Genomic DNA, 17,100 nt, shown 5'->3' on the forward strand with positions numbered 1-17,100 from the left:
AGTCATTAGGGTTTCGTAGTCCTTAGCCTATAAGAAGGCTCACTTTGTATGGGTTAAGGGTTAGACACTTTTGATAATAAAATTCTGTTGTGTTTCTCTTCAATTATTGAGAGATTCGAATCCTTTACTTGCTTTGGCAAGGGTTCTTGAGCAATCTCGTGATTGTCCTTGATTGTTCATCCGACCTATCCACTTGAGTATTCACTTTGTTTGGAGTCGTCGTTCTACCGCCTTCAATCAAGTCATGTCGTCCGTCTTGGTTTTGGGATCTGCAAACTAAACGTTGGACAACCTCGCTAGATCCTTGGGCAAACGTGCTACATGTCTCGAAACGCGTTGATCGAGGAGGGGTTCCAAGATTAAGCGATAATTTCCGAGGTCAGAGTAAAGCATTGGTTGATTCTATGATGGAAAGAATTAGCCAAATGCTGGATTCACACTTGGAGCAACTTAATCATGTGTCAAGCGGTGCTAATAAAGGAAAATTTCATTCTAGTTCCTCGTTGATTGAAGAGCCAAATATGAATGAGTTGCAACCGAGCCATGAACATGAACTAGACAATGAAAATCAAATCTCATGTACAATGAGTGAGCAATGGCCTGAGAAGGATGGAATGGGAAAAGGCAAGAATAATTTGGCCTTAGTGAAGAGTAAAGAGGAGGGGTTGACCGTGTTTACAAAGGCTGAAAGTGTGAACATTTTGTTTGCTAACCGGCTAACATGTATTTTGTTTAGTATCTCTTCGTTTGTGCAGATTAAACAAAGTCAAGTAGAGTTGGTCATGGCATGTTCCATCCCGAAGTCACTTGGACACTTTGCGAGTTTGATACGAATCTCGTTGGTGAGAAGATTCGCGACCCAAGATCGCTTGTTGGATTTCACGTTGGGTGCAAGAAACGGTGGCCGCGGAAACCCTACGACCCCTCTAATCCCCGTGACTACGAACTTGTTGATACTATCTCAACCCGTAATCAAACGAATTAGTGAACCTCAGGCAAGTGTAGAAGGCGCCACAATTCAAGTGCGATTCTTGAATTGATAAGCCGAACAAGAACACTAGAGTATAACTCTAAGTTGTTCAAGGTTTGCTCGAAAGCTATGGGGAAAACTCTCTCAATATTTTTATCATAAAAGTGTCTCCCTCTATTGATGTAATATGGTGTCTTATATAGGGTACAAGTGAAAAACCTAATCTAGTAAGAAAATGGACTAAGGGTGTAGTGGATATGGGCCCTAATAAGGGAGGCCAAACCCCCGACGGATTGGGCCTCACGTGGCTTTCCTTCCTAGGCAGCCCACTCTAGCAAATAGTAATGAGTAAATTAGCAATCCTACCCTTGGCGATTCTATGTGCAATATGCACTTAGCCAATTATTCAATCTAATCAACTAATGTGGAAATAACTAACTATGATGCTAAAACGGAAATTAGGGTTTGGAAAAAAAAACCCTAATCCTCAGGTGTCGCTTCAATGCTCATTATCGGACCGCGACCACCTTCACTTGAATGTATGAATCCTTCAAAGGACTTGTGTATGGCCTGAATAAGTACATTGAGTTGCTCGCGAAGTTTTTTTGCGCGAGCCCAAGTAATGGGTCCACTTGGGGAGAGCACGTGATCCTCAGCTCCTCGATTACCCGAGCCATTGTTGGCCTGCCCACGTACCATGATGCTATCATTCCCCTCCTCTTGAGAAGGATTTGCCCTCAAATCAAACGCATCATCTGCATCAAAAGGAGCTAAGTCAGAGACATTAAATGTAGCACTAACTCCATACTCACCAGGAAGGTCAAGTTTGTAGGCGTTATCATTGATACGCTCCAACACTTGAAAAGGTCCATCACCCCGTGGTTGTAATTTGTTCCTCCTTTGAACAGGAAAGCATTCTTTGCGCATGTGCAACCACACCCAATCGCCAGGCTCAAAAATCAACTTTTGGCGACCTTTGTTAGCTTGCTTGACATATTGAACAGTTCTCCTCTCAATGTTAGCCCTGACTTTCTCATGCAGTTGCTGAACAAACTCTGCACGTTTCTTACCATCCAAATGTGCGCGCTCATTACTAGGTAATGGCACTAGATCAAGTGGTGTTAGTGGATTAAAACCATAAGCACATTCAAATGGAGAGAAACCAGTAGTAGAATGGATAGCCCTATTATAAGCAAACTCAACATGAGGTAAACACTCTTCCCATGATTTCAAGTTCTTTTTGATGATGGCACGCAACAAGGTACCTAATGTACGATTTACCACCTCAGTTTGACCATCAGTTTGGGGGTGGCTGGCAGTAAAGAATAGCAATTTGGTGCCTAACTTAGACCAGAGTGTCTTCCAAAAATAGCTCAGAAATTTGACATCTCTGTCAGAGACAATGGTCCTAGGAATGCCATGCAATCTCACAATCTCTTTAAAGAATAAGTTAGCAATATGAGATACGTCATCAGTTTTATGACATGCAATGAAGTGTGCCATTTTAGAGAATCTATCAACTACCACATAAATGGAGTCATGGCCATACTTGGATCTAGGCAAACCAAGTATAAAATCCATAGAAATATCGACCCATGGTGCACTAGAAATAGGTAACGGGGTGTAAAGGCCATACGGGTGTACCTTGGATTTAGCTTTCTTACAAGCTAAGCATCGCTCCACCACCCGTGCAACATCTCTCCTCATGTACGGCCAATAGAAGTGCTCCTGCAGCATGGCAAGAGTCTTATCAACCCCAAAATGTCCCATAAGGCCACCCGAATGGAATTCTCGTACCAAAAGTTCGCGGATGGATCCATGTGGGATGCAAAGCCGATTGGCATAAAACAAGTAACCATCGGAAATGAAGAATTTACCTTGCCCAGTGTGTTTGCAAGAAAGGTAAAGTTCACCGAAATCACTATCTTGGGCATAGATGTCTTTAATCAGCTCAAACCCTAACAACTTAGCATCTAAGGAAGTGAGTAGATAGTACCTTCGTGAGAGTGCATCCGCAACCACATTAGACTTACCAGCCTTATATTTAATTACATACGGAAAGGACTCCACGAATGCGATCCACCTTGCATGCTTTTTGCTCAAGGTGTGCTGGGCCTTAAGGTATTTAAGGGACTCATGATCAGTGTGTATCACGAATTCCTTAGGCCTTAAGTAGTGCTGCCAAACTTGTAGTGCTCGAATGAGGGCGTACAACTCTTTATCATAAGTTGAGTAGTTCAGTGCAGCCCCATTGAGTTTCTCACTAAAGTAGGCAATAGGTCTTCCTCCTTGATTCAACACAGCTCCAACTCCAATACCTGAAGCATCACAATCAATCTCAAATGTCTTAGAAAAGTCAGGTAAAGCAAGTACAGGTGCATGTGTGAGTTTGTGCTTTAAAGCGCGAAAGGCTTGTTCTTGAGAATCTCCCCAATGGAAGTTCTCATTCTTCTTAATCAACTCGGTCAAGGGTGCAGCAATAGTGCTAAAGTCCCTCACGAATCTCCTATAGAAACCCGCAAGGCCATGGAAGCTTCGAACATCACCCACAGACCTTGGTGTTGGCCACTCTTGAATAGCTTTCACCTTTTGATCATCCACCTTCATTCCCTGTGCACTTATAACAAACCCTAGAAACACAAGCTCATTAGTGCAAAAATTACACTTCTTGAGATTGGCATAGAGCTGCTCTCGTCGAAGTACATCCATAACAGCCCTAATATGCTCGAGGTGTTCATCATAAGATTTGCTATAAATTAAGATATCATCAAAGTAAACTACCACGAATTTTCCTAAGAATGGATGCAGAACATGGTTCATTAACCTCATGAAGGTGCTAGGTGCATTAGTGAGCCCAAAAGGCATCACTAACCACTCTTACAATCCATACTTAGTTTTGAAGGCAGTTTTCCATTCATCCCCCTCCTTAATCCTAATTTGATGGTACCCACTTTTGAGATCAATTTTGGTAAAGAACACAGCCCCATGTAACTCATCAAGCATGTCATTTAAGCGAGGTATAGGATGGCGATACTTTACCGTGATGGCATTTACGGCCCTACAATCAGTGCACATTCTCCACGTACCATCTTTCTTGGGCACCAAAATGTCTGGGACAGCGCACGGGCTTAAGCTCTCACGTGCCCATCCTTTGCCAAGCAAGTCGTCCACTTGCCTTTGTAACTCCTTAGTTTCCTCCGGGTTGCTCTTGTAAGCTGGCCGATTTGGCAACGAAGCTCCAGGGACGAAGTCTATTTGGTGCTCAATGCCTCTAAGCGGTGGTAATCCACTTGGCACGTCCTCGGGGAAGATATCAGCATATTCCTGCAACAGAGACTTAACCTCAAGAGGTATGTTAGTATCAAGTTCATGCACATTCAGAGCTACTTCTTTGCTAACAAGCATAAGAAGTGGCTGCTCATCTCTCATTAACTTCCTCACTTTCTTGGCTTTTATCAGGAGCATTTGTTTTCCCTCAATTTTTACCTCACTTGCCGAGCTATCTATAGCCTTTTTCCTCTCCTTTTTTGCCTCGGCTCTCTCATTTTCTTTCCTTTTTGCACTATACTTCTCAAACTCTTGTCGCAATTTCACTTTGTCCTCATGCACTTGTTTGGGGGAAAGGGGAGCTAGTGTGACTTTCTTACTGTTGTACAAGAAGCTATACTTATTAGTCACACCATCAAAAGTCACCTGTCTGTCAAACTGCCAAGGCCTGCCTAGTATAATGTGACTAGCTTGCATAGGTACTACATCACATAATACTTCATCAGAATATTTATGAATTTGGAAGGAAATAAGAACCTGTTTGGTTACTCGAACCTCCCCAGAATTGTTGAGCCAATGGAGTTTGTAGGGTCGCGGGTGATCCCTCGTAGGCAGCTTCAAGTTGTCCACCATGAGGGAACTAGCTACATTTGTGCAGCTCCCACTATCAATAATCACACTACAAAGTGCTTGATTGACGAAGCACCTAGTGTAGAAGATGTTCTCCCGTTGCAGCTCGTCCTCCTTAACATGTGCAGTTAATGCTCTCCTTGCAACCAAGGCAGTCCCAAAGTGACCCTCTGGTGCACTAAATTCCTCTTCATTCGGTGACTCACCATCACTACCTCCTTCAAGGGGTGGCATGCCTTCGTACTCGGCTTCGTCCTCACTCACGATCTCACCATTTTGCATCATAATCATAGTCCTTTGATTGGGACATTGACTAGCAATATGGCCTCTACCTTGGCATTTGAAGCATTGAGTATCACGAGCCCTAGTTTGTGCCCTAGGCTCCTCGAATTTTGGAGTAGAAGAGGGTGGTTTACCAACACTAGGGTTGCCCATCTTACCTCCCTCGAATCTCGGCTTTGGTGTAGGAACATTTGGCGAAGGCCGAGAATCATTCCTTGGTTGGAATGGACGGTTGGTAGAATAGGTGGTATTGCCAAATTCGATCGAGTGGCACCCCTCCTCTTGAGCCTTTGCTCGACCTTAATAGCCTTGTCTACAAGCTCATGTAACTCCATATAATGTTGAAGTTCCACTCGTTCAGCAATATCGGGCCTCAATCCGTTAAAGAATCTTGCCATGGTGGCTTCAGGATCCTCTTGTACATCCGCTCTAAGCATCAGAATCTCCATCTCCTTATGGTACTCATCCATGCTCCGGTTGCCTTGGACCAATGTTTGTAATCGATGGTACAAATCCCTAGTATAATGTCCAGGTACAAAGCGGGTCCGCATCATGGCTCGAAGCTCGGGCCATGGAATGAGTTCAGGTAGCCCACTTCTCCTTCTAGACTTCTTGATTTGGTCCCACCAAACCACAGCGTACTCAGTGAATTCCATGGTGGCCAATTGCACCTTTTGCACTTCGGTGTAGTTTTGGCAAGAAAAGACCATTTCGATCTTGGATAACCATTCGAGAAAGGCCTCGGGATCGGACCGTCCTTTGAACTCGGGGATTTGCATCTTGATTCCCTTGAATACATCGGTAGGTCCAGTCTGGTTCCTTTGCCTTGGTCGAATTCGAGGTTCCTCATCATCATCATCATTATTGGAACCATCGAACGACTCCTTCACGTCCCTTCGCCTTCGCATGGACTTAGAGGTTTTTGGTGTTCCAGACGCTCGGAGTTGCATCAACTCATCTTGAATGGGTTCTAGCATGCGTTGGACACGCCTCTCCATTTGTTCCATCATCTGTTCAAAGTTCATGGGACAGGATACTCCTTCGTTTCCACTAGACATGGAGTCTCAAGTGTACCTGCAAGGGTTAGTAGCAAAGGAAAAAAAAGGAAAATGGGAAAAAAAGTGAATATTTTTTTTTGTCACTTCACTCCCTAAGTGTATTCTCTCACACTCGTATATGGTCACTCAGATCACTCTAATAGGCTCACCAAAATATTTTCTCACAGCCCCTTGCAAAACCTTGAAGAAAGTAGAGCTCCTCAAGTGCTCAAATTTAGCTTAAAAATCAAGTTCACGCTAGAATTTGAGGTTCGTAAGAGTGGAAATTTTCGGGAAAAACAAAATTAGGACACTAAGAATGGAGTGATAGAATATATTCAAGAATAAAAATCGAGAAAAGACTTGACACAAAAGCTACAAAAAAATGAAGAATGATGCTCAAACACCTAGCCGACAAGGAAGTTGGTTCCTTTTGCGTTGCTGGATTTTTTGGATCGTTTACCAACCAAGGTCAACAAATGCTTGGCATTCGAATGGGAGAGAATGAAAGACACAATAAATGACTCAAGACTGACCAGGACTCAATGAACAACTCAATGGGCAAATCCAGAAACGACTCAAGGCTGAAATGACTCAATGGACTTTGGCTTGCTGGAATTTTGTTTTGTTTTTTTGTGTTACGGCTGCCTTGGGCTTGGCTGATGATTTTATGGGGAATTGGTTCTGTGGGGAATGTGCAAGAATGGGTCAGGTTGCCCTTGATAGTAGTTGATATCTGCTCACAAGGTGTTGTAACCGAAAGTGGAAGCAAATGCTAGTGGGCGGTGGTTTTGTTAGGAAACTGGTTTGTTGTTTGTTGTGCGGCTGTCTAGGTAATAAGGTGTTAGGTGCGGCTGGTTGGGCTGTTTCAGGGTCTATTTGTTGTGCAGAGGTGTGGTTCAATGCCAAGGTATGAATATGGGTAAGTGGGGGCTACAAATCAGGAAGCAATAAGAATGGAAACTCCTTTGGATTTAGAAATCAATCAGGATTGGAAGTCCTCAGCGGCTGTTTCTCTTTCCTTTTATTTTTGTTTCTTTTCTTTTCTAAATGTTCAGCCGACCATATTCCTCTTCCCAAGTGCTCTAGGATTGCACCATAACTAAGATACAAACGTTCCTCTGGCTGCTGGGTTCGTTTTTTTTTTTTTGGCGCAACAGCAACTTCAAATGAACACAGGCTTCGTTGGGCAGAATTTCCCAGGTCTGTCCGGGTTTAAGTGCGGCTTGTGTTGATGGGTTTTTTTTTTTTTTTTTTCACTCAGATTGGACTCAATCACGAGAACAATAAGATAGCAAGCTGCTGAACAATTATCACGCACAAACAATGAGGAGACAATTCTGACAGATTTATCAATGCAAGTGCGGCAAGACAGAAATTCCTAATGTCTCAATATCTTATGTGCGACGTGGGACACGACTATCAACACTGGTTGATTCTGTAATTTGTTGGACACAAACAGTGGAAACAAAGACAGCAAGACACGAGCAGATTGCACACAAGACTCAATAGTAATTAACAATAAACAAGACACGGACAGGTTGCACAATTCCAAGGTCGCAGCTTCGCGACTTGGAAGAAGTCACCGACCAGGAAGCTCTTCTTTTTTTTTGTGTGTAACAACTGATGAGATACTCGCACAAACTAAGTCAAACTCGACACAATTAATTTCCAGAAATTCCAGGGGTTCAAACGACACCAAGATAGGACCAACAATGGTGACCAGAATTGAAAACGAGGGAAACTCGCGGCCAGGAACTCGCGGACAGACGCGACGTGCAACAACAAATTTTTTTTTTTTTTTGGAACAAACGAAACAGACACGAATTAAAACATGAAAAGAGGGATAAACGATGTTACCAACAAGCTAGCTCTGATGCCAGCTGATACGAATCTCGTTGGTGAGAAGATTCGCGACCCAAGATCGCTTGTTGGATTTGACGTCGGGTGCAAGAAACGGTGGTAGCGGAAACCCTACGACCCCTCTAATCCCCGTGACTACAAACTTGTTGATACTATCTCAACCCGTAATCAAACGAATTAGTGAACCTCAGGCAAGTGTAGAAGGTGCCACAATTCAAGTGCGATTCTTGAATTGATAAGCCGAACAAGAACACTAGAGTATAACTCTAAGTTGTTCAAGGTTTGCTCGAAAGCTATGGAGAAAACTCTCTCAATAATTTTATCATAAAAGTGTCTCCCTCTATTGATGTAATATGGTGCCTTATTTAGGCTACAAGTGAAAAACCTAATCTAGTAAGAAAATGGACTAAGGGTGTAGTGGATATGGGCCCTAATAAGGGAGGCCTAACCCCCGACGGATTGGGCCTCACGTGGCTCTCCTTCCTAGGCAGCCCACTCTAGCAAATAGTAATGAGTAAATTAGCAATCCTACCCTTGGCGATTCTACGTGCAATATGCACTTAGCTAATTATTCAATCTAATCAACTAATGTGGAAATAACTAACTATGATGCTAAAACGGAAATTAGGGTTTGGAAAAAAAAACCCTAATCCTCAGGTGTCGCTTCAATGCTCATTATCGGACCGCGACCACCTTCACTTGAATGTATGAATCCTTCAAAGGACTTGTGTATGGCCTGAATAAGTACATTGAGTTGCTCACGAAGTTTCTTTGCGCGAGCCCGAGTAATGGGTCCACTTGGGGCGAGCACGTGATCCTCAGCTCCTCGATTACCCGAGCCATTGTTGGCCTGCTCACGTACAATGATGCTATCAGAGTTTCCATGGAGTTTGTCTTCTAGGAGCTAACTCTCTTTGGTCTCAATTCATGGAACCATGTCAACTCAAACATGTCCACACCATTGGAGGATTGATTCGAGCTCATCTTAAAAGAGGAATTCCAGATTTCACTTCTTGTTCTTTACCGATGGGTCACTCATCATTTTTGGCTTATTTTGAGCATGTTACTCGTCCAAAATCTTGTTGTTCCTATGTAGATTTTGATGAGAAGTGTAGAGAACCCGCACTAGATTCTCAAGTTAAATCAAGTGGTGGAAGGCACGTTGAAATGTCAAAGGGAGTTTTCACATTTAAATCTTGTTCTACACCTTCTTACCATTTAGCTAATGATGTCCCATTGCTTCTTTATCCAATTTTTGGTTTGAAACAAGTTGAAACTTATTTCATTTTTGTAGGTAGTAATGCTGTCCGAAAATTTTCAGCTTTGACCAAAGAGTTGCAACCTGATTTCATGCTTGTTCCAGTTGCATGTTGCGAAGAATGGCCAAATTATACCACCTTGTACAACCCGATTCAGGATTTCTCTAGCTTCAATGAGCATAATTATGAAGATCCTTATCTTGTGCACGTGACTGGTAAGCTATTGCATAGTTTTATACCTATGACTACTCACTATGTGATTTATTGTGTAGGTAACATCATGACAGTCCATGCTCGAAGGCTAATTAGAGAGTTTTGCGTTGCAACCTGGAATTTTCACAAGCCTTATACACGTTCTTTCCTACCTTGGTGAATGTCCTTGTTTGAGAGCCCCTTGAAGCTGGCCAAACGGCATTTAACTTGGCTCGTGACCCTTCATTTCTTTCCAACGTGGTTGTCCTCTAAGTGTACCGTCGATTTGTGGCCAAATCTCTTTCAAGAGGAGGGGAATGATGCAAACATGAAGATCATCCTCCAAACTATTGAGTCAAATGAAGAGTGGCTGCAATCTGTTTCCCGTTCCGAGTGCTCCACCGTGTCAACATGTGAGACCCCGGTTAGTCCTTAACTATGTTATCATGTGAATGATTCGGTTTTAGGGTTTTTAAATGTGATTATGTTCTAAATATTCGAAAAACCCTAATTTAGGTTGTTATTAAAACCCTAACTGAGTAAATTTTTGGTTTTGAGCAAAACCCTAGTTTTCGTATTAATCATAAGTTTGTGTGGTAGTTAATCTTATGCATGTTGCTATATGTTTTCATATGAGTAAATGTCGGATTTGATGCATTTTACATGGGTTAGGAAGAATTAGAAAGTTAGAAAACCCTGAACTAGAAAATTCTTAGTATTATAAGTTAATAGAAGTCTTAAGTTGGGTTTAAAACCCTAATTTTGCCTATGACAAGAAATTTGTTATTTAATTGTTTTCATGAAGAATAAGGTATGAATAAATGTGGATGATTAAGTTAGTGAGGTGATTAGTAGAGAAACTAAGTAAGATTACTTAGTTTGGATTAGATTAAGTTTAGATCCTATGGAGTAAAATGTAAGAAGTTCAAATGTTTAAGGGCAAGAGTTGAACAAAATGCAAGTTGGAGTGTAGGGGCTAAGAGGCAATTGTGGAACTTTTATGTGATTGGGTGAGTGGGAAGTATCTCTTAGGGTTGATGACTAAGCTTATGACTAAGCATACCTCTAGAATATACAAGAGAAACCAAGCTAATAAATAACAAACTAACAAAAGAAAAAGAGAGAGAGAGGGCCGAGAGGGAGAGGAAGAAAAAGAGAGAGAAAAGCTTTTGTTTCTTGCATTTTTTTTTTCATCAACCTTGAGTTTGGATCTTGGAGGAACAACTTGGAGCTTGAGTTTTGGAAGATCAACTTAAGAAACTTGCAACTAGAAGGTAAAATTCTCACTTGAAAACTTGGTAAAGTTAGGAATGATCGTTGATGGATTAAAATGATGTTTCATGAAGTTGTTTTAATGTATTGTTTCTTATGAGATACTTGTGAAGGAATTTCATGGTTTATTTTGTGGATTTATGGCTATCTAAATTTCGGTCAAGCCAAGGGAATTTAAGGCTTCTTGTTTTAAGCTTTGTTTAGTTAATTTGGTTAGTGATTAGACTTGATAATGGAACTTTTGGTGTGATTAATTCATTTGAATGGTGAATTCTTAATAAAATTAGGTTTGGTTATGAAACCCTAAGGTAAAGGGGAAATTAGTTTGGTTTAGTTAGAATTTAGAAGGTTAGGGTTTGATTGGTTAAGGTTTTGAAGTGAGTGAAAAACTAGTGAAATTAGAATCTAGATTGTGGTTAGTGTTTGGTAAATTTTATGGTAATTTGGGAAGCAAAATTTTGGACCATTAATAGGCCTTTTAGAAGCTGATATATGTATGATTATTTTCCATGAAGTTGGATAGAAAACTTGTGACGCCCCACATCTCCCTAAGGCGGACCAAAGGGTATCCGCGGACGCCTGCCCAGCTCACGCCAGGACTCAAGCAATTCCATTCAATTTCAAACCGAACTAAACACTTCGAAGAGAGCAACATAAAAACAATAATGCGGAAGCGTTCAAGCCTAATAAGTCACTTAATGTATAACCAGTACATCGGGTAATCATGAAACGACTTCAATTCAAGGTACACATCAGGGCCCAAACATTTCAAGTTTACAATTTCCAAAAGTACAACCCAAACCAGGGCCTAGTCAAAATATATAACAGGAGTCTTAACAAAATTACAACGGATGGTTTCTCCATATTTCTCCAAGAGTCGGTCCTGTTAAGGAAAACAAAACTATAGGGTGAGCTAAACGCTCGTGAGGCCAAGAACACACATGCAAGCACGTAATCAAATAACAATCCCAACTTTAATAAATAAAGCCATGTCTTTTCAATAATCAATCTCTCAAACAGGAAAAGTAATCAGAAACAATTCAAGGATATAGTAGCTCTCAGGAGCTAAGTTCCACTCGATCTGTCGATGTCATTCGTATACTTTCCCGTATTGACCCTCCTGTCAACCGGGTCGGTATTTCCATTTCCGTAGATCACCACTTGCTTTCCTCCGTCCACCGTACACCCCAAGGGCCCACAAGTCTATTTTTAGGGCGATACTCGACGAGTATGCCAAGCAAGACCTCTTATTAGGTCGAGCTTATAATCTCATGGCTCGCCCAAGTTCCCGACCAAGCCCATTGCCGGCTCGAGTCTAAGGACGGCCTATGAGTTTGGGCGTCCCCCATTCATTTGGTAGTCGAGGAGATTCACTCCAACGACACAAGCATTCATGACATGACATTGCATTTCATTCATTCATTCAATACATTTCATTCATTCATTCATTCATTTGAAATTAGAACGAGTGCGATAAAGTACGCACCCGCCCTTATTTTTAAAACTCCCAACAAGTATCACAATAAGCAAGTATCAAATTCATACACTTGACACTCACCGAGCAATTCAATAAGAATTATTTTCCGGAAGTTCAAGTGTCCGCGGTGAGATCCTCTTGAAGGTCTCCTTGCGCGCCTGACAATTTAATGGCGAATAATCATACAATTAACCCACTTATCAGGAAGATTGTACACTAGTACAATCTAAGAATTATTTTGCAAAAAGGAACCTCAATTACACGTAAATCGAGGTTCAACTTGCCTTTTATTAGGTACAATATTATTTGAGTTTTTATCATGAAAATCGTAAGCAAAACGTTTTAAGAATATCGAAAGAATAAAGAGTTCTCGAAAAACCCTATTTCTTTGAAATTGGAAAATTTTCCAGTTTTATGATGAATCTTTGAAAATTCGTAACTCGCTCGATATAAGTCAAGAATTGGAAAACTTTATACCGTTGGAAACCTCTTAGAGAGTACTATAAGTTTCTAGAAGACACTTTTCCATGAATCGAAGTGGAAAGTGGTCAAAAATGAGCTTGAAGATGCAGGGTTGGTTCACAAGGCAGAATGAAGTTGGTTTTTGGCCAACTTTGAAAATTCGGCACGATTCGCACGTTGCAAACCGGCCTCTGAAATTTTCAGCTCAATTAGTGTTGCAAGTGAAGTGTATGACAAAGCAAGCGGATCAAGAATCGGAGTCTCGAGCACCGAGATACGGTAGCCCGAAGTTGAGCAAATTCAAGACTGGATGAGAATTTTCCAGATTTGAACCTCTAACTTTAGTAATTCGATTGGTATCGAAACGAACTTGAATCGGCACCAAAATTGGCAGTATTTCGATACTATATGGAAAGTATCTCTCCATCGATTTTCGGGGAAAAATACCTTCGGCAAGGTAGTTAATGAGCCAACCGAAGTTCAAGAAAAATCCTAAGGCAATCTGCCTTGGACTTTCATTTTCCAAATTTCCAATCGTTTAACCAAGAAAGTTATCCAACCATGGTTCATTTGTGAAATAAGGGTCTAAGATACACCCATAATATCTTTGGTAAGTGTTTAATATCAAAAACATCAACTAACAAGTTCACTCCAAGATTTGGTTCCAAACCAGTCCAAACATCATGGTTTTCCAAAACAGAGCAGTCCACTTGTTTCAGTCACAAATCAGTCAATATAGCTCGAAATCGAGCATGGCTTACGCCGTTGGAAAATACATTCATAGAGTTAAAATATCATAGAAGAAATCGTTTCCAAATTCGGCACCCATCTGGTTCAAATTCGGGCATCAAGTTGCAGCCTGAACACTTCATTCCAGATGAACAGAGTGACAGGACAGCGAACTTAAAACATTTGGTTCGGCCTGCTCACAAAGAATCAGAACGTGCATTATATACCAAATTAAAGCTAGGAATGTCTAGTTTCAAACGCCACCGACGGCACATGATTTCGACATCCGAGGACAGAGTTATAGCCAAAATACTACTGCTGGTCAGAGCATACGCGAATCAGTTTTCCAGATTTGCTGGTTTCTAAAAAAAATTCATTTGCCCATTCAAACCTCATTATTTTTCAATGAAATTTTTCACACATCTAATACATCCTACAAACATCCAATTCAAGCAATTAAACCATTAAAAATTGGCCTGGAAATGGCCGAACATGGCAGGGGCAAAATCGGAAAGTTTAGCTTCTTACACCCAATGAAGTTTCCACTAATTACCCATCACTAATGCATCATTAAAATCACTAAACCAACAATATAATCACCATTAATCATCACATCAGCAACAACAACCCAAGTGTGGGAATTCCAAGAGCCCACAATCACATTTTTACACCATAAACAAGTAACTAAGTGCATGCATGAACTTAATCTTGTCATATAATCTCCAAAAGATAAGAATCCAAGGGTTGATCATTACCTACTCCTTTGGTTTGCAAGGTCAGAATTTTCGGCCCTCTTGAAGCTCCAAAGAAACCGTGAAAGCTCCCTTCCTCCTTAGCTAGATGTAGTCTCCAAGTGGTTTGCTAAGAGATCTCCAAGTTTGGTGTGATTTGGGTGGATTTTAGTGCATGGATTGAAGATGAAAAATGAAGACAATGGAGAGCTCTTCTCCTTCTTGTTGTTCGGCCAAGTGAGGTGAAGAGAGAGAGAGTGCTGATGCAATTGGCTTCCAAAGGAAGATTCTTTGTGTGGTGCAAAATGCACCTCAAAGTCAACTTGAAATAGTGCAATTTAGGGTGCGTTTGGACTCGATTTTTCTCGCGCGTTTGGTTCACTAGTGCACTAAACCTCCAAGGCATATATATTCTTGTAATTATTATTCACTCTTAATTGTCCCGAAATAAGGGTCTAAAGTCCTTCAATTGAAGTCGCGCGTGTGAAAACGCGTACCGTCACATTTTACCGCTATAACGCGGAACTTTCGAAAAATTCTTATAACGATTGCACTACTAACTATCACTTGAATATTTATTCATAAAATTACCTATTTTAGGACCCTAGTACAAGTCTCCAATATTCCAAGCTTATTGTGCTACTACGCGGATAAAATCTCCAAGTACTATTCACTATTTTTACGAAACGCGCTCTAGGAAATTAATTTTTGAAACGAATCATTTTAAAAATATAACGAAGTTATATTACCATGTATTTAGGTCTAATAAGACTAGAAAATATTCCTTGGAAATAAAATCCAATTAAATAATTTATTAAGCCATAAATTAGGCATAAAATAATAGTTTTTACGAGTCTTCACATCCTCTCCCCCTTAAGAAAATTTCGTCCTCGAAATTTACCTTGGTTGATGAACAAGTTTGGATACTTCTCTCTGATTGTCTCTTCAACTTCCCATGTTGCTTCCTCTACTCCATGGTTCTTCCATAGAACTTTCACTAGTGGTATCTGCTTGTTCCTCAATTCCTTCACCTTTCGATCCAGAAGTTTTACCGGTCTCTCCTCATAGGTTAGGGTTTCATCGATCTCAATATTCTCCGGTTGTAAAACATGAGAGGGGTCTGGATGATATTTCTTAAGCATGGACACATGAAACACGTTATGAATACGAGATAAGCTCGGTGGTAATTCCAGCTTATAGGCTACATTCCCAACTCGCTGAATAATCTTATATGGCCCTACAAACCTTGGTTGTAGTTTCTTCCCTTTTCCGGACATCAGGCTTGCTTTTAAAGGCGTAATCTTGAGAAATACCATATCTCCAACAGTGAACTCCAAATCTTTTCTCCGATTGTCGGCATAACTCTTTTGTCTACTCTGAGCGGTTTGAATTCTTTGCCGTACCAATTTCACCTTTTCATTGGCCTCCTCAATCCAAGATACAGTAGTCGTGTCTAAGATTTTCCGTTCACCTACTTCATCCCAACAAATGGGGGATCTACACTTCCGACCATAAAGTGCCTCATACGGAGCCATTTGAATAGAAGAGTGGAAACTATTGTTATAGGCAAATTCCACTAAAGTCAAGAACTTACTCCAATTCTCTCCAAAGTCCAGTACACAAGTCCTCAACATGTCCTCAAGAGTTTGAATCGTTCTTTCAGATTGTCCATCAGTCTGGGGATGATAGGTGGTACTAAAGTTCAACTTAGTCCCCAACACTTCTTGCATCTTTTGCCAAAACCTCGAAACAAATCTTGGATCCCTATCCGACACAATACTCACAGGTATACCATGTAGTCTGATGATCTCATCCAAGTATAATCTGGCCAACTTCTCCAATGGATATTTCATATTAATCGGCAGAAAATGAGCCGATTTAGTCAATCTATCCACTATCACCCAAATGGCATCATGGCCTCTCTGTGTCCTTGGTAAACCTGATACAAAGTCCATGGTAACATTTTCCCATTTCCACTCAGGTATTTCTAGAGGTTGCAAAAGCCCAGATGGTTTCTGATGTTCGGCTTTAACTTGTTGACAAACCAAGCATGTCTGAACAAATTGGGCAATTTCCTTCTTCATATTTTTCCACCAATAAAGACCTTTCAAGTCTTGGTACATTTTATTCCCTCCTGGATGTACTGTAAACTTTGATCGGTGTGCCTCTACCAAAATTTCTTTTCTAAGCCCTTCATCCTTTGGCATAACCACCCGATTTCGAAATCTTAATATTCCATCTGATCCCAAAGTGAAATCGGTCTGGTCTCCCATCTTGACTTTCTCCACCAACTTTCTGCATTTCAGGGTCCTTTTCCTGAGATTCCTTAATACGTTCCAATAAAGTGGAGGTTATCACAATATTCCCCAAAATCACTTTCCTTGGTTCTAATCGAGGATTCCAATAGCTAACTTCCTCCAACAATCGAAATTCCTTAACCATCAATCCAGCCATTTGTACCTGACGGCTCAAAGCATCGGCCACTACATTGGCCTTTCCAGGATGGTACTTAATAATGCAGTCATAATCTTCCAGAAATTCCATCCATCTACGTTGCCTCAAATTCAGCTCCTTCTGAGAAAATAAGTACTTAAGGCTTTTGTGATCTGTAAAAACCTCAAATGTCACTCCGTACAAATAGTGTCTCCATTTCTTCAAAGCAAAGACCACAGCCGCTAACTCCAAATCATGGGTCGGATAATTTCCTTCATGCGGTTTCAATTTTCTAGAGGCATAAGCTATCACTTTATCATTTTGCATCAAAACACATCCCAAACCTTCCTTAGATGCATCGGTGTAAACCACAAAACTATCATGTCCATTTGGTAGAGCTAGAACAGGCGCTCTAGTCAACCGTCTTTTCAACTCCTGAAAACTTCCTTCACACTTAGGACTCCAAATAAATTTTCCATTTTTCTTGGTCAACTCA

At 41.0% G+C, this 17,100-nt stretch overlaps 1 protein-coding gene across 1 annotated transcript; it reads right to left on the bottom strand.

Moving 5' to 3' along the window:
* Positions 1-3,847: 3,847 nt before the first annotated feature.
* On the bottom strand, positions 3,848-5,158 carry LOC113709957 (uncharacterized). Its single transcript, XM_027232804.1, has one exon. The coding sequence runs from the start codon at positions 5,156-5,158 to the stop codon at positions 3,848-3,850; it is 1,311 nt and encodes a 436-aa protein (XP_027088605.1).
* Positions 5,159-17,100: the final 11,942 nt, after the last annotated feature.

This window comes from Coffea arabica, chromosome 9e (assembly GCF_036785885.1).
Source record: "Coffea arabica cultivar ET-39 chromosome 9e, Coffea Arabica ET-39 HiFi, whole genome shotgun sequence".
Taxonomy (NCBI): domain Eukaryota; kingdom Viridiplantae; phylum Streptophyta; class Magnoliopsida; order Gentianales; family Rubiaceae; genus Coffea; species Coffea arabica.